Source organism: Trachemys scripta, chromosome 18, assembly GCF_013100865.1.
Source record: "Trachemys scripta elegans isolate TJP31775 chromosome 18, CAS_Tse_1.0, whole genome shotgun sequence".
Taxonomy (NCBI): domain Eukaryota; kingdom Metazoa; phylum Chordata; order Testudines; family Emydidae; genus Trachemys; species Trachemys scripta.
In genome coordinates this window covers 12848246-12870344 of record NC_048315.1, presented here as the reverse complement: position 1 = coordinate 12870344, position 22099 = coordinate 12848246, and the positions used below count along the sequence as shown (strand labels likewise).

General features: G+C 48.3%; 1 protein-coding gene across 1 annotated transcript; it reads right to left on the bottom strand.

Moving 5' to 3' along the window:
- Positions 1-315: 315 nt before the first annotated feature.
- PHKG1 (phosphorylase kinase catalytic subunit gamma 1) lies at positions 316-22077 on the bottom strand. The gene is made up of 10 exons (XM_034752604.1): positions 21898-22077; positions 15933-16068; positions 13405-13580; positions 11598-11652; positions 6234-6299; positions 5565-5728; positions 4903-4993; positions 3090-3243; positions 2469-2594; positions 316-997 (listed from the first exon to the last, which is right to left on the bottom strand). Exons 2-10 carry the CDS (start codon positions 16013-16015, stop codon positions 746-748), a joined length of 1167 nt encoding a protein of 388 aa, XP_034608495.1. The 5' UTR covers positions 16016-16068; positions 21898-22077; the 3' UTR covers positions 316-745.
- Between the last annotated feature and the right edge of the window lie 22 nt (positions 22078-22099).

Sequence of the window (22099 nt, the reverse complement as noted above, 5' to 3'; positions counted from 1 at the left end):
AGCGAGGATTTCCCACAGGTGTGAAGGTGCTCGCTCGCATCCTTCTGTTACCACAGCTCGGGGGAGATGGCCCATCCTGCCAATGAAAGGGTGTGGTTCCTATAGGAGAAGCACTAAGTGTATTCTATTGTTCTTGCATCCTCTATTGGTTCCCTCTGCATTAGAGAGAAGACAGCTGGAGCTGTACCCGAATGCCACAGCTAGGCTTTTGCTTGGGCCCCCATCTTTATTCTTTTTCAAAAGTGCCTCATCTTGGTGACCAATTTTGTGCCTGAAATTCATTCCAGACCCCCCCCCCCCCCCGAAAAACCCATTCCGGTGGAATTAATTTAGGGCACAAATGCTGGCGTTTAAGATGTTCACCTGCCTGATCTGAGGGTATATTTACACACACTGTTAATTACAGCTGCAAAATTAGAGGCCACTTCTAAAAAAAACAGGCCCTTAAATGTCATTTTGTATGAAAGTTCAATATTGGCCTGGCAAGGCCAAAGCACAGAGGCCTTACACAGGCAAAACTCATTGAAGTTGGATGGGGCTCTGCAGAGGTTTGTGCACGTGGCGTCTTTTGAAGGCCAAATAAGGATGTCAGGGTTTGGCGCACCCTGGGTTTTAATATTCTCTACTGAGATTTTATTGGGAAAACATAAAGGAGACTGCGGTTAGTTTTTCAGAGCGTCTGCTCGCCTTAGCTCTTACAAACTTAAGCTAAGATGGTGCTGAAGCAGTTTTACTCAGGGCTAAATCAAAATAACGCTTCCTCCGCGGCTAAGCTCAGCAAAATCACCTTTGCCGTGTTCTCAAACAGGGCTGCTCTGTTCTGTGCTTCTCCTTTCTTCACCCAGTGTCCATAGATTCTAAAGGCACAGGCATCGATCAGTTTGCGAATGGGTTTCAGAGCGTAGGGGTCTCTCATCATTACCTCCCTGGTAATTGGTTTGACATTCCGATAGTGATGATAGATGCGGACTGATGCCAGAACTGTCAGGCAGATGACCTGAAAGGAAATGTAGCCAGTTCATGTGAAAAGGCAAGTGCTTTGGAAAACTAAAATTAATCAACAGACTATCAATTTAAACTGATTCATTAACATAAGGATGGCCTTAGTGGGTCAGACCAATGGTCCATCTAGCCCAGTATCTTCCTGTCTTCTGACAGTGGCCAGTGCCAGATGCTTCAAAGGGAATGAACGGAACATGGCAATTATGAAGTGATCCATCTCCTGTCATCCAGTCAACCAGCCCCAGCAGCTGGAGCATGGGATTGCATCCTTGATCATCTTGGCTAATAGGTTTGTCAGTGCTATCTTCCATGAACTTATCTAATCTTTTTTGAAGCTGGCCTTCACAACATCCCCCGGCAATGAGCTCTACAGGTTGAACATGCTTTGTGCGAAGAAGTATTTCCTTTTGTTTGTTTTAAACCTGCTGCCAATTAATTGCATTGGGTGACCCCTGGTTCTTGTGTTATGCAAAGGGGTAAATAACACCTCCTCATTCACTTTCCCCATGCCATTCATGATTATATAGACTATCGTGTCCTCCCTTAGTCATCTCTTTTCCAAGCCTAACAGTTCCAGTGTTTTTAATCTCGCCTCATATGGAAGCTGTTTCATACCTTTAATAATGTTTGTTACCCTTCTCTGTATTTTTTCTATTGGGAATCTATTTCTTTCTTGAGATGGGGAGACCAGAACTGCACAAATATTCCAGGTGTGGGCATACCATGGATTTATAGAATGGCATGATATTTGCTATCTTCTATTTATCCCTTTCCTAATGGTTCCTAACGTTCTGTTTGCTTTTTTGACTGCCGCTGCACACTCAGTGGATGATTTCAGAGAACCATCCACAGTGACTCCAAGATCTCTTTCTTGAGCTCTTTCAGCTACTTTAGACCCCCGTCATTTTGTCTGTATAGTTGGGATTATGTTTTCCAATATGCATTCCTCTGCATTTATCAACACCAACTTTCATCTGCCATTTTGTGGCCCAGTCTACCTTTTCCTTGTTTAAATCCCCCTGTGTAACACCCTTCTTCCATTAAGAATTTCAGTGGTAAACCCACTGGGATATATCAAAAAATAAACTACATGGGCACTGCTTTGAAACTGGCCTCCTTCTGGTCATCTATAATGTATTAAGTACCTGCACTGTATTGTCTCTCTAAAGCACTGATCTACTGGATAGATCCGTTTTGTTTAAGTCCTATTACTTCCTGTGCATTAGAGATGAACCCAAGCTACAAAATTCAGTCCCAAAGTTTGGCTCCCTAGTTATGGTTTGGGCTCATCTTTAAGAGCCTGATCCTTCACCCTCATTAGCAGTCGAATCAGTGTTGGAGCTGTGGCTATCGACCATGATGAATAAATAATAAACCAGCTGAAGGCTGTATGCGATCTCGCTCCTAACATGTTTGAAATGTCACTGTCAGCCAGTCCTGATGGTAGGATCTAAAAAAACTCTTACCTTAAGTTTCCTTAAAGGGCTGAAGTGCCGTACTTCCTCCACGACATATTGCTGGAAGAACGGGTGGGCCAGCGCATCGTTGACTGTGTAGCGCTTCTTAGGATTCACCACCAGGAGCCGGGAAATCTGCAGGAAGGCACAGTCAGACGGATTGGTTCAGATGGACGTGCCCTTCTCTTCTTATTGTTACCCTGTCTCAGGAGCATTCCATCAGGTGTCCCCACTACTGGATTCTTGTCTGTCTTTGGTTCCTCAGGCCTCGAGATTGCATAAGAAGAGCAGGGTCTAGAAATACTTTGAGGGTTATTTATTATTTGTATGACAGTAGAGCCTAAAGGCCCTACCCAAGATTGGGGTGTCATTTCTTTAGGCACTGTACAAACACAGTAACAAACAGTCCCTACCCCAAAGAGCTTACAGGCTATACTCACAAGACTGATAAAAGGTGGGAGGGGGAAAAAGAGGCACAGAGACTAAGTAACTTGCCCAAGATCACACAGGGCAGAACCAGGAGTAGAATCCTTATGCTACTACTGCATCCACCAGGCCACCCTACCTCACTAGTAAAGCTGGAGAGATTCCCTGTTTCTCCCCTTCCTTCCATGGCAAGTAAGTGCTCACCAGATCTTTGACTGTGTCTGACTGATCATCCCACTCCGGAGAGCTGAACTGGTAATTCCCGCTCATGATCATCCGCAGCATGAGCATCTGCTTCCGGTGCCAGAAGGGTGGCGAGCCAGCCAGCAGGGTGTACATGATCACACCACTACTCCACCTGCCAAAGGCAGAGCAGACCAGTATCAGTCCCCTGGGCACATTCATTAGTATCGCTCATGACAAGGAAGCCGAGACAGGCATCAACTGCAAAATCCTGATCCAGAGCTGCGTGTCAAATGTCTCCGGGGTGCTCGGCTTATTAGACAAATAGGGCCCAGTTACCAAACTGGAGGCCAGAGCAGCGTTCGGGCCTACGCTGGGGTGTTTGAGCCTCACACTCTGTCAAGCTGGGAGAGGGGAGGGTTGGCAGAACAGGCCACACCTGTGAAAAACTGCCTCAGCTGGTAACGAGGAGGGAAGAGTTCCCTCAGGTGGGGCTCATTAGGTTAGGCACATAAGGAGGAAGCATGGGTGGGTGAGGGGCTGTGTTGGAGGAGAAACAACCTATGACGACTTCTGTGTGGGAAAGAACAGGAAGCCAGAGTAGATGCGGAGGCAGAAGAGTGGAGTGGCCCTCCTTGCTCACCAGAGCCATTGCTAGCCCAGGGAAGCTGTGAGTTAGAGACTTTTATTCTGGACCTCTTCTGATTTCACTGCTTTAGACTGTGGGGAAGTTCTGATGGACCATGAGAGAGGGATATTTTGCCTTTCAGGCTTATCACTGGTAAAGCCAGTTAGCCCTGTATGCCCCCTAGCCCCCTCCTTGTAGTGTAGGAGTCAGCTGTCCGGACTGGACTGCAGTGTAATTCAGGAGTCACTCCCTTACAAGCCTGTGCTGTCAGTGGTGAATATGCTGGAGTCGCTCTGTCACGGCTGGTCAGCCAGGAATGGGAGAACCTTGCACAGCAAATGTCCTTTGCACACATGAGGCTTGTCAGGTGCCCAGTTTCATTCAGGTGACTCCCCCAAGGAGAGAGCAGCTCAGCTGTCTAGCCATCACGTGTCTGTTTACAGTTACTAATCTGCACAGGCTTGGCCTTGCGTGCACTGAAGTCGATGGCAAAGCTCCCATTGGCTTCACCGGGAACAGGATCAGGCCCTAGAAGAGCATTGTTTTCTGACTGCGCTCTCAGTGGGTGTATAAAACCCAATTTCAGGGCTTGTCAGTGTGAAAAGGCAAAGAACCATTTTGGACACCCAATCGTGCACCGCTCATTATTATTAATAACCGTTAGTGCTTTTCGCCTACATAGCACTAAAGCCCAGATTGAATTGAGTGGAAGTTAGGTACCTCAATACCTTTATGGATCTGGACCTATGTGTTATTCCCCTTCAAAACCCCATTCACCTGCCTCACAGGTGTTGTGAGGATTAGTTAGCATGGTTGTTATCCCCCTGGTATAGACAGTTGATGGTAAATAATACTACTTCTTTAGCACTGTATGCTCAAATAATAGGCAAAGATGAGGAAACTGAGGCAGAGAATTTATGTTAGAGCTGGGATTAGAAATCTGATATTCCTGGCTCGCTGTCATATGTGTAGACCATTAGCCCATGTCATTTGCTCTGCGTACTGTATAACCTCTTCACTGACCCCAGCCAGTTGTGGCTGGTATTCAGATCTCTCATCCTTGGAGACTAGTTTGTATGAGCTCCTCTTGCTTTTCCCAGCGTCCAAAAGCATGAGAATTTCAGAAGTAAACCCCATTGCAAAGGGAGGAGATGTTCACTCCAGGTACTAGGAAAGTTTGTCACTACATATGAATGTTCTACTTACATGTCGACTTCCTTTCCATACCCTGGATGGCTCTTATCCATGGAGCACTCTAATATTTCAGGTGCTAGATAACCAGGAGTGCCGCAGATTTCTGCAAGAAAGGGATGGAACTTTTCACTTTAACATCAGTGAATTTGCAGAGGTTTGTACCACCCTGTCACCAGTAAATAGCTATTCATTGAGCGGCTGCTGATGGGCAGAATGTTTCCAGTGTATGTTACATAGCCCTTAACCACGCTTCATTGGTATCTTATCAGGGGAGTCCAATATCGAGTTATAACCTGTAATGTGGGCAAGGAGAAGAGTGACCAAGCCAAACAGCCATTTGTGCCTTTGAACAATCTCATCCCAATGGGTTATGAAATAAATAGTATCTGCAAGTAAGATTGTGATGGGGGAAAGCTAGTATGGGATGTCATAGGTGTGTGTAACTAGGAGCAACTAGTAGAAATCAAGAGAGAAAATTTAGGATGAACTTCCAGAGGAGAAGTCAATATAATGGGAAGTGGTAAAAGCCCCATCGGTTAAGACGCTTAAAGCAAGGCTTGACAAAGTACTGGCGTATAGACTGAAGGAGCAAGCCTGCCCTGCCAAGGGGATAGCATAGACAATCTAGAAGGTCTTCTCCTCCTTTGACTGCTGTGATCAAATAATCATCCCACCTTTGAGCTTCTCATCCCTATTCAACTCGCAGGAGAAGCCAAAGTCCATCAGCTTGATGTTCATGTTGTCATCCAGGAGAATGTTCTCCGGCTTCAAGTCTCTGTGGACGATGTTCATGGAATGGAGGTATTGGATCACTTGCAGCAGTGCACGCATGATCTTCCTAGAGGGGATGATAATGGGGTGGGGGAGATAAGTCCTCTTTCAGCCAAGCAACCCCTCCAAAAAGAGATCCCAGGCCCTCTTCTCCTCTCCCCACAGACAGACTGAGAATGATGGAGACCCACTGAGCTCATCCTGCTTCTAGGCAACGGGATGAGCACGGTAGCTCTGAACCCCAGTGTCCAATTCAGTAGCCTGAGAGTGAGCTCTGCCACCTGGCCCTAGGAACAGACACTGGTTGTCCGTATGTTCCATTGAAGCTGGGTGTGGACTAAAAGGTGCCTGTAAGTGCAACCCCTTGCACTCCTGACAAGTTGCCAGCAGAGAACAGCAGTTTTGGGCAAACTCAGGAACTAAAAGGTTTGAAACCTGGGCTGTGAGAGACCCCATTTCAGACCTGGAGACCTTTTGGGGGAGCTTGCAACTAGTGAGTCCAAAGTGCCACTGTTTGTCCAGGTGGAAATGCTGGCAGAACCACTGTGCTGTTCAAGTCTGTCTCACCATACCTGGTTTCCTTCTCACTTAAGGTGACTTTCTCTGTGAGGTAATCAAAGAGCTCTCCTCTCTTCATTCTGTGTTTAGGAAGACAAGGCACTTAAAGATGCTGGCTTTGAGTCACAACCACAATGTAAAACGGCAATAAAATCTTTGGAATCAACCACTACATGTAAAATGCAGCGACAACTCTGGAAAAGGTCTAGGGGGCCATGTTTGTCTCTTGGGGACCTCAAGCAAATCTCAGTATCTCCAACCCCCAGCCTGCAAAAATAAAGTGTCAGGTCTCAAACAATCAAGAGATTTGGCATTAAAATCATGAGATTTGTAAAACAATAAATGTGGGGTTCTTTTGATTTGCCTTCTGAACTTTGAACCCCGTGGGGTCATGTTTTCAAGCTTTTCTCTGTAACTATGAGGAATCATACTTAAAAAAAAAAAATTAAAGCTGGGAGTCTCACATAATCACTTGACTCCAGGAGTTGACGCTTTAAGAAAAACAACAAAGATTATGAGTGTCACAATAAAATCCTGAGAGTTGGTAACACTGAATTCTACTCAATTCACAAGTAAAAGGGAGTAGATTTCCCTTCCCCCCCCCTCGCCCCCATTAATCAGCCCCCTAAGCTCACGGTGGGCTCTCTCTGGTTCTTGCATCATCACCAGTAATAAAGATTTTGCAAATGAACTTAGTTAACAATTCCACTGACGCAGGACTAGGAAAGAACCCAGATCCCTCTCCTGGAATTGTTTTTGACTTATTGAGAGGAAGTCCTTTATCTTCATCACTAAAGAGCACAGAGATGATTCCAAACACCCCCAGGCAATAGATCTGGTGGATAACAAGCTGCCAGTTCTAAATAATGTTGTTTCTCTTGCTTTTTACACCATAAACATAATATGAAGGCACCACAGAGGCACAGTAGGGTCCAAATAACCATAGTTACTGAAAAAACACAACATTCAAGGCATCATTACATATGTATGCTGGGTGTTCTGGTTGGGTTCTGGCAGCTTTTATAACATAGGACACCCTGAGCATCACGAGAGGGCTCACAAACTATCTAAAGGAACACTCCCCTAGTCGTTTACACAACGAATAGTATTTTTTCTGACCACTCAACACACTCAAAACTATTTTTCTGTGGGACTTTTCACCTAGATTCTCAGCCCCTCTGTGACAGAGTGCAGGGTGCAAATGGGTGAGCCTTCATTCTGATCACTCTACTAGTAATTAGTTCTCAAATAGGAAGCTGATGAGGGAGGGGGTGTTAATTACTCAATCAGTAATTGAGCCGATTACACATCAGCCCTGGGCTGATAAGAGGTGCCCCAGAGAGGGTGGGGGAGGAGAGAAGGAGAAATGGGACTAGCTGAGCCTAGCTAGACAGAGGCTCAGAACAGGGTGTCCTCTGTTACCTTCCAGCTCTGGTGAGCGGGCCATGAGGCAGTTAATATTGTCAATAGGCTGTCATGTAAGGACTGTTTGGTGGTGGGAACACAAAATAAAAAGACACAGGGAAGGCACAACCAAGGGAGTCTGTGCAATTTTTGCGGGGAGAAGACAGGAGTGGGGCCACGCCCCGTGACATCCTCACAAACATGAATCGCGTTATTCCCACTAAACCCCAATGAGGCTGGGCGCCTCAGATGGGGAACTGAGGCCCAAAGCAACTCAAAAGAAATTTAAACTTCTTTTTAGAAGTGCCCTAGACAACACAGGAAGTTGATGGCAGATCTCCTGAGTCTCATTTTTACAGTATTGGCTAATCCCACACCCTCCCATGCTCCATTGGAGATGACTCTCTAAGCCGGACAGGGCCACCTGGGGGGGGGGCAAGTGGGGCAATTTGCCCTGGGCCCCACAGGGTCCCCCACAAGAGTTTTTCGGGGCCCCTGGAGCAGGGTCCTTCACTCGCTCCGGGGGCCTTGGAAAACTCTCGCGGGGCCCGGGCCCCCGGAGCTTCTTCCGCTCCGGGTCTTCGGCGGCGGGGGGGTCCTTCCGCTCCAGGACCCGCCGCCGAAGACCCCAGGCTCCCTGAATCCTCTGGGCGGCCCTGAAGCCGGAGCTGCAGTCCCTTGTGCCCTGACATCACAAGAGATGCTGTCCAGGCCCAGAAGTTCTTTGGCTGATACAGTTAGCTTTTGGAGCCTTCCCACAGGAAACACATGTTTTTGCTTAGACTGCCCCACTGAATGCATTCAGATCCAGGGGCTCTTCTGCTAAGGGTGGCTACGAGGTGTAAGAAGATGGGTTAATGCAGCCACCTCAAAGCAGCGACAGAAAAGCATCTCTCTGCGCTTGTCCCCGCACAAAGTTGCACTGGTTTAACCAAATCGGTGCAACATCACACCCTGAGTTAAATCAGGTCTAAGCCACAGAGCTCGCACCTTTCCCACTCCACTTGGTTACCTTCTAGAGAGCTGGCTGAAAGCACAAGCCCTGACTGATCAGAAGTTGAAGCATTACACAAGGCACAGATCATTCTGGGGATGCAGACAGGGCCAAATGTATAAATAGACTCCAGGATCTATGACAGACCTCACCAAAGGTTACAGGGAAACCTGAGCAACCCCGCTCGCTCCCACAAGGGGGGAAGGAGGGAGGGCTGCCTGTGCAGACAGCCTGTATTGGCAGGGGAGGCTGCGGCCTTAGCAGTGAAGAGAATGTTCTTGGGCTTGCAGCGTTGAGTCCTGGCAGAGTCGGATACGTTGCAAAGTGCTGCTGGGTGCCTGGTGGTTTTTTGGGCTTGTGTGAAATTCCATTCACAAACGCCCTTTTGCAACGGTTACTGGAACAGAGGCCACCTGCTTGGTGTCTGCTGACGGGAGATTGACGCTCACTTCTCATTTAGCCAGCCGGCTCGTGGGTATACACAGGGAAGGCCCTGAGAGAAGGGGATGAAGAACTGTAAGTGGGAATGGGGACACCAGCTGAACCAGCATCATAGCCAGCAAAGACTGGGGGGAGGGATAGCTCAGTGTTTTGAGCATTGGCCTGCTAAACCCAGGGTTGTGGGTTCAATCCTTGAGGGGGCCACTTAGGGATCTGGGGCAAAAATCAGTATTTGGTCCTGCTAGTGAAGGGGGCTGGACTTGATGACCTTTCAAGGTCCCTTCCAGTTCTAGGAGATAGGATATCTCCATTAATAATAAGAAAGACACCTTCACTCTGAGGGCCACGTGAGGTCTCACCATGCCCTTCCTGGCTACCTTTCTCCCCTCAGTTAGATCCAGGGATTTCCTGTTTATCACCTGCCATGCTGAGGGAGTACTGGAGGGTGCCCTCCATAAAAGGGATGTTCCCCCCTCTCAACCAGACTATTGTGACCTTTAATGTGGCAGGAAGGCAAACTCAAGGGCCGTGTTCTTCGTAATCCTGGCTAAGCAACCACCCACAACCCAAGGGCACAGCGTGGGAAACAGGAAGCGGGGCACTTGTTTCCACCTCGGCTACAGGCTTGGGACGTGACTCTGGGCAAGTCTCTTACCCTCTCTCTTCCCCCAGCTGTAAAGTGAGGGTGACGCTATTTCCCAGCCTCATGGGGGCAGTGAGATTAGTGCACTTGGCTTGTAAAGCTCTTGGAGAGCCTCAGATGGAGGATGCTAGGGAAGTGCAAAATGTTATCGTGTTTCTCTCTGTCATTGACTATGCATTTCACCTCCTCCCAGTGACCGCTCTGGCGATTGATTTGCCTCTGGACGGGACCGCAGGAACCATAGGTGCTGAGTTATATGGGCCCGTGGTGCCCGTGCTCCACCAATATTCAGGAACGGGGGCCTGGCTCCACCAGTGTTTGGGCTTATATTTTCAGAGCCATCCCGTCCTTAGGACAGACTGAGGCAACTTCCCTGGGCTCTGCACTTCAGGGGGACGCAGGGTCCAGGGCAGCGTGGGGCACTAGTGGGGGGCCTAGCGCCGGCAGCAGTGAGCGACCCAGCCCCAGCCTGCCCTGCTCTGCTCCGCCTCTTCCTGCCCCCGCTCTGTCCCCATCCCACCCCCACTCCACCCTTTCCCCAAGTCCCCGCCCCTGCCCTGCCTCTTCCCGCCCCTGCTCCACCTCTTCGCGTCCCTTCTCTGCCCCTCCCCACCCCCATTCCACCCCTTTGCCAAGTGCCAGCCCCGCCTCTTTCTGGATTTCGCCCCCTCCCCTGAGCGACACTGGGAGCCGGCGGGATGGGGCGGAGCGGGCTGGGACCCAGTTGCTCGCTGCTGCAGGCACCAGGCCCCCCGCTAACCCCTCAGGCCGTCCTGGACCCTACGTTCCACTGAAGCGCGGGGCCCCCCAAAGTGCAGGGCCCAGGGCAGTTGGCCTGGTCCGTCCTATGGATGGGACAGCTCTGCTTAGACCCATTCTGGGCACCACCAAAAATTATACAAATCTGGCACCCATGGCAGGAACAGCTACATTTCAAAAAAAAAAAAATCCCACCTTCAACTCCTCTTTTGCCTTGTGCCGCATTCCTAACCTCACACTGCTTGGCACCAGCTACTTGATAGAACAACTTTCCCTCTGCCAGCTGAAGCCAGCTGTCTGTGCATGGGTGGTTGAGCGCCTGAGAAACCTGCAGGGATCTGCGTCGATGGCGTAGTTCTTTTGGCAGCTTCATGTGCCTCTGTTTTCGAGCTGGATCCAAACCAGAATCCCAGCTCGATCAGCCAGAGTTTGAGGGTGTTCGAGTCAGACCAGATCAGGCGCTTGGGAGGCTTTCTGCACTAGTTGCTTGGTTCATACAGAAAAGTACACGTCACCTGGTTTCTGTTATGGAAGATCACCTCCATTGACCAGCCAAGATGCTGAGGTTTAGAGGTAATTGGCTGGCAGTTACTTCTCCCCACAACACCCAACTCTCCTGTGCCTGACTATGAACTGGGTGCTGAGGTGACTGGGTGCCTTCTGCTCCCATGAAGGTCACTCTGCAGGAGCCATGCAACACCTGGCTGTACTGGGTCCTAAACAGAGCGGAGCTCAGTTAGTGATTGGCGGGGAGACCACCAAGGAAATCTCCTCTGGACTCGCTGCCAGGAGAGGGGATCAGGCCAGGAATAGCTCAGAGTGCCAGCCTGTTACTCGTCTTGCATGTTTTTAAAGCCACCCCTGCATGTTATCAGGCTAAGGATGATCTGTTGCGGTATGGGGCCCACTCCTTTATGGTCTCAACTTCAGTTTGGTATGGCGACCACTAATAGGAAAATCTATAAATCCCAGGGGCCAGATTTTGCTGTCGGATACATTACTGTAAACCCCATTGACTTCAGTAAGGATTGAATGGGTGTCACTGAACAGACGGTGCCCCCACTGATCAGACAGACAGGAGGACAACCCCCTTCCCCAAAAAGCAAACAAACAAACAAAACAACAGATGGTACTTACAGGTCAAACACCAAGAAGAAAAAGGTGTGGGATTCATAACTATCCTTCAGCTGAACTGCAATAAAACATGATATCAACTATCATGACAGTGCTGTAACTTACATGGGGCTCTATGTACGTTCAGTCAGACATGTTCCCTGCCCCAAAGAGACTCTAATCCACTGACTCCTTAAGGATGAAAATGTGAGCTCATCTCAGAGCTCCCCAATCCTGGAAGGTGGCTGGGTGCCCTAGGCTTTCACTGAGCTCAGGGGGAGCTCAGAGTGCATGAGACATTGCAGGTGTCACCCAGCACCTTGCTGGATTGGGTCCTGAGCTGAGCTTGGTTCGTCTTTGGCTGGGACACCACCAAGGAAAACCCAGTGCTGCAGAACGCAGTGTGGGTGAATCAGAGAGGAGGCAATGGCCCAGCACGGTTAGGGACCACTGGGCTACTAGAGGCCTCCCCTTTCAGATGAGATGCAAGCCAAAGTCCTGGCTAGCTGTGCTCACCCCCTGGCACCAAAGGGTATGTCCTCACAGTGGCCAAATACCTCTTGGGGAAATTACATTCTGCCTCCCTACAGACCACAGAATTCCTGAATGGCTCTTCCTCCCCCTTCCCCAAGCAGAGTGAAAAATGAGGCAGTTGTTGTTGACACCAATGCCAGCTTTGCTACCTAAAACTTCTGGCAGTAGGACTGCATCCTGGCCCTGCATGGAAATGGATGCTAGCTACACCCCTTGTTCCTTCCTGTAGCCCTTTCTCTGGTCAGATCCTCTAATGGCACTGCACTGAAAGGGACTTCCTGGAATCATATGAAGAGAAACTAACCAATCCCAGGAATCAGCAAATCCCATTTCCTAGAATACCTTCATCAGGCAGAACTGGAAACCTCGTCTGGGAGGTCACAGCCTGTGCTTTTCAGAAGAGCTGAGTCATTAACAAGTGAAACACACAACACCAGAGGTGTCAGGGCAGAATTTCAGGCTCCACATATGGTACCGGAGCCTGCAAACCAAAGCCAAGGTCCTGAGGAATCAAATGTGAACACAGCAGCCTCTGAAGTGAGATGCTTGCCCTGTGTCAATTTGCAGGTTTTAGCCACCCACAGGACTTGTCTATACTTAGAATGCTGCAGCTGTATGCTGTAGCCCTGAGTGAAGACGCTACCTACACCGACGGGGAGAGCTTCTCCCATCAGCCTAGGCCTCCACCTCCTGAAGAGGTGATAGCTACGTCGACGGGAGAAGTTGTCTACACCAGCGGTTAGGTCAATCTAACTATGTCACTTGGGGATGTGGATTTTCATAGTTATACCAACATAAGCTTGTAGTGTAGACCAAGCCACACTCTTTGCCCTGAAGTAGAGATCTTCACGGATCACAGATAGCGTCTGTCAACACAGCGATTCCCCACTAAGAGCCCTGACATCCGTGAGCTTTGGTTCTGGGGCCTAATACCACATCTAGTCTGTCTTTCCCAGCTGCAGGTTCCATGGAGCGTTGGGATCTTGCTTCTAGCAGGTGCTGTGCTCTGTCCAGCAATGCTGACTGGGATCATTGTGGGTCTGGGGGAAACAGTGCGTGGCAGAAGGGCTTGCGAGGGCCCTGCTCATCTAGGATTTGAGCCAACTCCCAGCAAGATATCGCTATCAGACACCATCAGGTGGGCATCCACAGAAGATGGATCATTTCAGCTCAAGGAGCCAAAGGGATTAATCAAAATCTGAAAACTCTTGTGAATACCTAGAACAGAAAATGGGGTGGGAAAAGCCACTGATCAATTTGTTACCAGGTGCCCAGTGATACTAATGCTTTGACTTACTGATATTGGGATGTCCTGAGACCTTCCGAAGGATGTCTATCTCCTTGATAGTGGCTTTCCTCAGCTCCTGGACCTCCGCTGGGGATAAATTACCAGCTGTGATGTCTATAATCTTAACTGCATACTCTTGGCTGGTGGGTTTGTGAATGCACCGACGAACCACGCTGCTCACCCCTCTGCCAGGACCAAGACAAAGAAAAGATTGGAATAGGAGGAAAATTTCTAGCCAGTTTCACTTCCTGGTGTTCATGCACTAGTACAGTGCTGACAGGATGAGGTAAGGGAGTTTGGGTCAATGGAAAATGCAGTGGGACTCCCATATGTTAGTTTGACTCCCCAAGCTGCTACTGTGGACCCTATCTAGTATCTACAAATAGAATCCTAGAAATATAGGGCTGAAAGGGACCTTAAGAAGTCAAGTCCAGCTCCCTGCGCTGAGGCAGAACCAAGTAAACCTAGACTGTCCCTGACAGATATTTGTCCAACCCGCTCTTAAAAACCACCTGTGATACGGATTCAACAATCTCCCTTGCAAGCCTATTCCAGAGTTTAACTCCCCTTAGAGTTAGAAAGTTTTTCCTAATATCTAACCTAAATCTCCCTGCTGCAGATTAAGCCCATTGCTACTTCTCCTGCCTTCTGTGGACATGGAGCATAATTGATCACCGTCCTCTTTATAATATCCATTAACATGTTTGAAGACTATTAGTGGTCATCTTTTCTCAAGACTAAACATGTTTGGGGTTTTGTTTTTTTTAACCTTTCCTCATAGATCAGGTTTTCTAAATCTTTTACCATTTTTGTTCCTCCCCTCTGGACTGTCTCCAATTTGTCCACATCTTTCCTAAAGTGTGGCACCCAGAATTGGACACTGTAGTCCAGGTGAGGCCCCACCAGTGCCGAGTAGAGTAGGACAATTATCTCCTGTGCCTTACATACACGAAGTCCATTAAATAGAGAACCTGCACTTTCCTTCATCTTTCGCCTAATGTCTTTAAAGAACCATTTCTTACACCTAGCAATGAACATAAAAGGCAGTAACTCATTCTGTGCCTTGGCCTTTCTGATTTTGTCCCTACATGTTTGCGCTGTTCTTTTGTACACTTCCTTAGCATTTCATCCATGTTTCCACTTTTGATCGGATTCCTTTTTGGATTTTTCACATCATTAAAGAGCTCCTGATGAAGCATATTGACCTCTTCCTATCTTTCCTAACAGGGGCATGCACAAGGATGGGGGGGCAAGCCGGAGCACAGCCCCCCTCAGTAATCTAGTGGGGGCACAGAATTCCTCCAGCTCTGGGGCCATGGTGGCGAGCTCCTCCCAGCCCCAGGGCTGCGGGTAGAAGAGCAAACAGAACACCCCCCCCCAAAAAGGGATCAAAGTTAGATTTCTGCATATGCCCCTGTTTTCTATATATACTGAAAATATGTCCTTATAGTTTGCATTAAGGTATCACTCCTCTGGAAACAGTTTTCTGCCAGACCAGAGATCTGAGCTAAATGAAGATTTAACAGAAAGAGGAGAACAGCGGGGGAGAGGGGGAAGTGCTTTGTTTGGGGGTTCACTTCAAAGGTTCATTTGGACTCTAACTGGGAGCCAGGGACAGCACTCTGGCATCCTGATCTTGAGGAGGTAATCAGGCAGTGAGATTGTATTCATGAGCACAGGATCCCAATCTGTCCTGGTAGGAAATGCTGCAAGGAAGCTTTCCTCAGAAACTGCTTTAGAAAAGGATTTTGTTAAGTGTAGACTCTCAGAAGCGTGCTGTACTGTTTTTGTTTTACGTATAACCATTTCTGTTTCCATTATCCTTCCCCAGTATCATTTGAATCTTTGATTACAATCGTAAGATTGTTTCACTATCCATATATGCTGTGGTGTTACAAAGGACCTGAATCTGAATTGTACCAATCAAGCTGTGGGTACACTGTTCCCTGGGGAATAGTGAACCTGGTAGTTACTGAGAGCGTCCAGTGACAGGGGCTGGACTCTACAGGGGAGCACTTCAGAGTTGCAAGGCAAAGTAAGGGCCGGCAAAGCTCTGAGGAGATTGTTTGGGTGGCTAACAGACTGCAGTGTTCGGGAGCTGACACCCAGTTTAGTCCTAGCAAGGCTCTCTGTTGCTGAGGGAGAGGGGTAACACAGTGACTAACTGTCCTGGGCACCTCAAGAAAGTGCTAGTAACGTAACACCTCTGCACAAAATGATAGCAGGAGGTTTTTTTTATCAGATGAGGTGTCTTCCAGCACTTTTTGCCCTAAACAGTCAGGCTGGTTCTCATTCTTACGCAGCTGTATAATTCTTCTCCAGAAGTAGCCACATCTCAGTATTCTTGGACAGCTTTGTGAATATACTTGGGGATGAAAGGTACTATATCACTGTTTGTACATGGGACAATAGGACTCAATACTTTCTCACACGGAGTCCTATTCAAATCAGTGGGACTAATTGTGTGAATAATGCAAACAGGTTTTGGCAATTCTGTCTACAAACAACTGGCCCATCGTTAAGAAACCCCACTTTACCTGCCCAGAATTTCCTTCGGGTCATAATTCTGATAAAATTCCTGGGCCGAATGCCAGTCTGGTAGCTGCTCCTCCTTGGTCATGTTTGGATCCTCACTGCGTCCACTCTAAAGTCTTGCTTCAAGGTAACGAATAGCTAAAACAAGAAAAAAAGCAACTAAATAGTACCACGGCTGTCTTTGTTTCCTCTAACCAGCCCTCTAGTCTCCAGGGCTAAAAATGGACCTGCACCTCTGTATTATTGGATTTCCACTTGTCTTGTTTTTGGAGTCCTGATGTCTGATAGATCTTAGAACTAGAAACAGAGACCCAGACCCTCAAAGGCACTGAAGTTCCTAACTGCCACTGAAATAAATGGGAGTTAGGAGCCTGCTTGCCTCTGAGGGTCTGGTCCAGAATCCAAACAAAATTGTATTCATCACGGTCCCAGGTCCATTCATTCGCCATATGTGCGCACACCAGTGCTGATGAGGTGGCATGCTGCAGTGCTCATGGGAGTTGGCCTTGTTTCTGCTTCCTTCTAAAGTCAGGAAAAGGTCAGGGTGGGCAATAGAAGGGGAAGAAATGAAAGGGAGTATTTCACTGATGGGGAATGTCCTATTCTATGCCAGATTCAAATCCCACTGAAGTTATGGAAACATGCCACTGACTTCAATGGACCAAAGTGTCTCACAAGCTTGGGCCCCCCCATCCTGCTGGTAGAAACAGCCGTCCTGCACTCAAGCAGCGCCAATTAGCCCACCTGCAGAACATGCACCACCTGGAAAAGGGGAGTTTAAGAAGGTGGCCTTTCCTCCCCCTCCGGTTGGGGGACACTATGAGCCTGATGGGAGCAAGGAACCCTGTAGATCTGCTTCCTGCCTGTGACAGGACCTAGGAAGCACCTGCAGGGACTACAGACAAGTGAACTGTAGTTGGACTCTTAAAAGACCCCAAGAGTGAGCTGAACTTTTGCCAGGAACAGTGAGATTGGCCAGGGGTGGCGGCTTCCGTAGGGGACCCAGGAGCAAGACACCTAACAAGACTACAGTTGAGCCCAGGTTGAGGGTCAGCTGATGACAGGGCCTCTATTTTTGGGGTTCCTGTCTTCAGCTGCCTTAGAAGGGCCTTCAGAAAGCGCTGAGCACCCACCCTCTGAAAATCAGGCTACTTTAAGGTGTCACAAGTTGGGGCCACCAAACTTTGAGGTACCCCAAATCACTTGTGAAATCTTGTCCCTTTCCTGACTGTCCTGTCCCTATAGCATCCCTCATAGTAGAGGCTGTAGTGAGCACGGGGATATTTTCACTGAGGATATTGGGCATGCACCGATGCTGTAGCTCCCTGGCTCGCTATCTCACAGACCGAGGAGCACAGGCTCTGTTGCCAGAGCGCTGCCACACAGGGTCTGCTTAACCCCTCGCCTGGAGTGAGCAATCATTGACTCCAGTTGCTGGGTGTACTACAGGCCCCTTAAAATTTCTCCAGTCCTGCAGGAAGACTTCTAGTGAATAAAACTGGATTCTTGCTGGGACGGCAGGGGAGGGATATTCCTTTCTGTAGTAAAGCAAGCCATTTAAAGGGCCAGCACCAGCACCCCTACTATAGCCACAGTTCAGCAAAGTATCTGCTTGACTCCAATTTACTCTAGCGTGCTCAAGTGCCTGGCTAATAGGGGTAGTTGTCTGAACCCGGGCACCAAGCCTGGGTAGGAATGAAGGTAATGATCTTAATTTTACAGCTACGGGAGGCAGGCTGTGAGACCGAGAGATTAAGTAGTATGCCCAGGTACACACAGTGAGCTGGCATCAGAAGAGTTTCTGGCTCCCAGGCCTGTGCTCAAACCACTGCTGCTCTCACTATCAACAACAGCCAAGGTTTTCAAAAGCCACTGGTACCCCACTTGAGATGTGATAAGGCAGGGGTTCCCAAACTAGGGGCGCGGCTTGTTCAGGGTATGTCCCTGGCAGGCCAGGCCGGTTTGTTTACCTGCCGCGTCTGCAGGTTCGGCCGATTGCAGCTCCCACTGGCCATGGTTCGCCGTTCTCGGCCAATGGGAGCTGCAGGAAGTGGCGCGGGCCGAGGGACGTGCTGGCCACCGCTTCCCGCAGCCCCCATTGGTCTGGAGCGGCAAACCGCAGCCACTGGGAGCTGCAATCGGCCGAACCTGCAGACGCAGCAGGTAAACAAACTGGCCCGGTCTGCCAGGGACTTACCCTGAATAAGCCGCGCCCCTAGTTTGGGAACCACTGTGATAAAGGGCCCTGATTTTCAGAGAGCGGGTGACTGGTGTTCTCTGAAAACCAGGCCTTTTGGAATATTTAACGCTGGGCAACCCGAATCAATAGAAATCTTTGGCTTATTTATCAGGATCCTTTTGCAATAGACTATAGCACGTCAACAAGACTGGCCAATGGCTATTTCTGAGCCCTTCTCCCCCCCCCCCCATAATGATACATTATTGTCAGCTTTTCAACTAAAACATTAAGAGTCACAAAACTGTCTCAAGTGTTTGGATTTTTTAAAATCCGTTAAAAAAAATAAATAAAAATGACTCTCGGTGAAAGAAAAAAAACCCACCCAAATACAGTTTTAGGTCTGGATGACATCTGAGCTGCTGCTTCTGCTAGGAGGATATTCTGCTGATCAGCATAAACTTTAGTTATGCTAAATAGAGACATTCAGATCTGTCCTTCTCCCACGAGGCTCCGTGTTATGAAGCACTGTGCTTGCAGCAGATCGGTTTCATAAGGTCAGGGTTTGGATAACACGCTCTGTGTTTCTAAGACGCCCAGTATCATCACTGTGGAATACAGCAGTTTTGAAACCAAGTTTCCAACAGTCCATTCAGCACCTGCACACTTAGGGCCTGATCCTAGGGGGAGTTAAGGGTGCTCAGAATCTCCCTGGAGACATTCAGTGCTTACTTACAGACTCTTTTCTGTTTCTTTTTGTGTGTGTGCATGTGCGGGGGGAGCAGGGTGGTTGAAGTTGCTGCTTCTGTTGAAGTCAGTTGCTAAGATTGCCAACAGTCCCTTATTACAAGGGACGTCTCTTATGTTTTCCTCTCTGTACAACACTGGTAGTTGCTGAGTGCTGCAAAAAAGCAGCAAGAAATACCCCTGGCGAATGTAGGTGAGTGCTGCTTATTATTTAATAATGATTATATCAAGAGGAAGGGCAGTGCGGGTGTAACACCGACAGACCCCGGTCGTTGGGTGGCGGGATGGAGCCTGGGACCTCTGGAGCTAAATGCATGACCCTCTACTGCATGAGCTAAAAGCCATATGGCTGTTAGCTAAGGTTGTAGCCGAGTCATTAATTTCTCAGTGGTCTTGGTACCACTACATGGGACAGAGCCCGCACCCAGGAGGGTTGTGGGTTACACAAGGTACTAAGAAAACAGTCCCTTATTTTTTAAATACAACGTTGGCAACGCTACGCTCTCTTGGCTGCAAAGGAAGTAGGGTCAGGCCCTAACTTTCACAGATGGCCTTGTTTGTTTGGTACCCCAGTTTAGACACCTCTAGGGACAGGAACTGAACTCCCACAGTGCTCCTTGCTGAGCCTGGCCTTCTTGAAATTCTCCAGCCATTGTGTGCGTGCTCAGCATCACTGGAAAAAACAGGCCTCTAACATAAGCCATTTAGCATTAGCTGTTTCTTTTGTAAACGTGCCAGAAAGCTTTGGAGGGGCTGTTCACCAAGTTTATTTCATGGCCAGTTGCAGTTGACCAGAAAGTCCCAGTGCTGCAATTTTGCCTCCACATTGTCTTTTTGTTTGACCTATCAGTCACATGATGATTCTGCTACAATACCTACAGGTGTGCTTTCATTTCTCTGCAATGCATTCAGATCATGTCCTCAAATGGTGTCTGTCTTGGCCTGGTTCTTAGAAACAAAATGCTCTTCTTGAAAGTCTTCAATCTTGACCTATGCTCCATTCTGAGTCACTTAATATCAGTCTAGCTTATTTATATCAGTGCTAAGGGTTGGATGCTCTTCCTTATTTAACTAACACAAACCAATTTCAATCAATTAACTTAGGGCCATTGAATTTATAAAGAGCAGCCTATAAGCTCTTTCAGCTGCTGGAGATAACGTAAAAGTTAGAAAGTGCACAAGCATTATATAAACCAATAGCTAAGGCAAGACAGAGGGGATATTTTAAATAAGGGGGAGGATCAGACGGAGAAAAGAGAACACCAGCACACCTCTGACAAAGTGTCCTCAAGAGGGCATGTGGATTTGGCTTGTTTTTAAGGGGGAAATTGGGGCAGGTATACAGGAGGAGTGAATCCCCCACCCATAGCAAAAGCTCACTGTCTACTGAGCTCAGCTGCAAGGGTGGCACCTAGCAAGGCAGGTGGTTTCAGGGCACATACACCTACCACACGGCCTCTCTCATGGTCATGTCTTGTCCCATCACATGAGGTGCTGAGGGCCCTCTACTGCTACACCGAGCTGAAGTGCTCAACACCTTGCAGGCTGGGGTCCTAAGGGCTTTTAAAATCTTAAGGGCCTGATTGGAGAACTTCAGTGGGAGCTGAGAATGCCCTGTACCTCCTGGGAGACGCTCAGCACCTTGCAAATCAGACCTTTAAGGTCTTTTTTTTTTTTTTTTTTTGGTCTAATTTTTTTGGGAAAAGACCTAGATTTGGAGTTCTCTTCAGCGGGAGGGCTCCCATAGACTCCAATGGATACAGCAAGCTGCAGCCTAACAGAGCTTGCTTAAAATCCACTGGCCCCCTTGACAGACAGCTGTTGTAAAGAACTAACAGCAGGAGAGTCCAGTAGTATTATTGGTCCTGTAAAAGGAGACTTCTTTATCAGGGTAATATTACTCTTTAATTAGAGAAGGAAAATTGATTATCTCAGCATGGATAAACCTAGACATCTGCACCAAGTCTGCATTTCATATTATCCCCATATCATGTATTTTGAAACTTTGAGAGCCTGAAATAACTGATTGCCCACCCCTGGTTTAATGTATACACACTTACTGACCCTCGGAGCCACATACGATAATCGTCATAACCTCGAGAGCTGGGCATGCCTGCCAGAGCTCGGAGCTTCTGCCCTGCAGTGGGGTGGTGGGGCTCGGAGCTTCTGCCCTGCGGCGGGGTGGTGGAGCTCGGAGCTTCTGCCCTGCAGCAGGGTGGTGGGGCTTGGGGCTTCTGCCCCATGGGAGGTGCCTGCCAAAGCTCAGGGCCCTTGCAGGTGCGCCCCATAGGGCTGAAGCCCCAAACCCCATCACCCCGCTGCAGGGCAGAAACCCCGAACTCCCCATCCCTGGCAATCTGTTGGACTGAGGAGGGGAGGGACATGGTGGGCTCCAGGAGCCGCACTTGTAACTGTAAAACAGCCTCATGTGGCTCGCAAGCCATGGTTTGGCCACCCCATATTAAACCCTAAAGAATATAGCAGATACAGGACTAGCATCTCTCTGAACTGTTAGTACCAGTCTTTCTACTCTTGATTCACCCTTTAAATTAACATACTTGGTAAAAGGATAAAGCTCAATATTGCAGGATAATGGGCCAAATTCTACTTTGACACCAGTGCAGTAAATGGAGTCATTAAAGTTACACTGCTATAATATTGTAATGACAGTAGAATTGGACACAATCTATTCCAAAGGCCTGATTAGACAATATACTTTTATTTCAGAAATCTTGCTGGTTTTAGCATTCACTAGTGGATTTGAGAGAGGCTTTCAACTCCAGCAAGATTACATAATTACCTCTATGGTACCAAAAGGACCCACCATGCCACAGGCACATAAGAAAACAAGGATCTCTGCCTTACAACTGAGAAGGATTTATGGTGATCACTTGTACGGTGTTATATAAAACATCACAACATACCAATGGTTTGTAGCTCTAAGCTGTTGCTTCATACGCTTCCCCCCCCCCTTTATAGATGTACTCCTACTGCTTGTTTCCTTTAAAGAGAGCTGTTTCTAGTCACAGCAGGTCCCTACTTACCATTACCTCTTTGCAGATTCTGCCTTCCACTTTCAGCCCAAATTTTCCTGGAGCAGCGATTAGGGATCAAATTACTACCACAAAAGTCAAAAGGAACTTGAACACTAAGGGTCTGAGAATCAGACCACTTTGAGTCCCACAATAACAACCCAGCCTTCAGCACGGCTGCTAACTCATTGCAGGTCAGCACCCGTGTGAGGAC

Excerpts from the sequence above, each read along its gene's own strand:
- PHKG1 (XM_034752604.1), bottom strand. The coding sequence starts at position 16,015 with ATGACCAAGGAGGAGCAGCTACCAGACTGGCATTCGGCCCAGGAATTT. Across the intron at positions 13,581-15,932 it reads CCGAAGGAAATTCTGGGCAG|AGGGGTGAGCAGCGTGGTTC; the intron begins GTAAAGTGGGGT and ends TGGTCCTGGCAG. Across the intron at positions 11,653-13,404 it reads CTCAGGACATCCCAATATCA|TTCAGCTGAAGGATAGTTAT; the intron begins GTAAGTCAAAGC and ends GTTTTATTGCAG.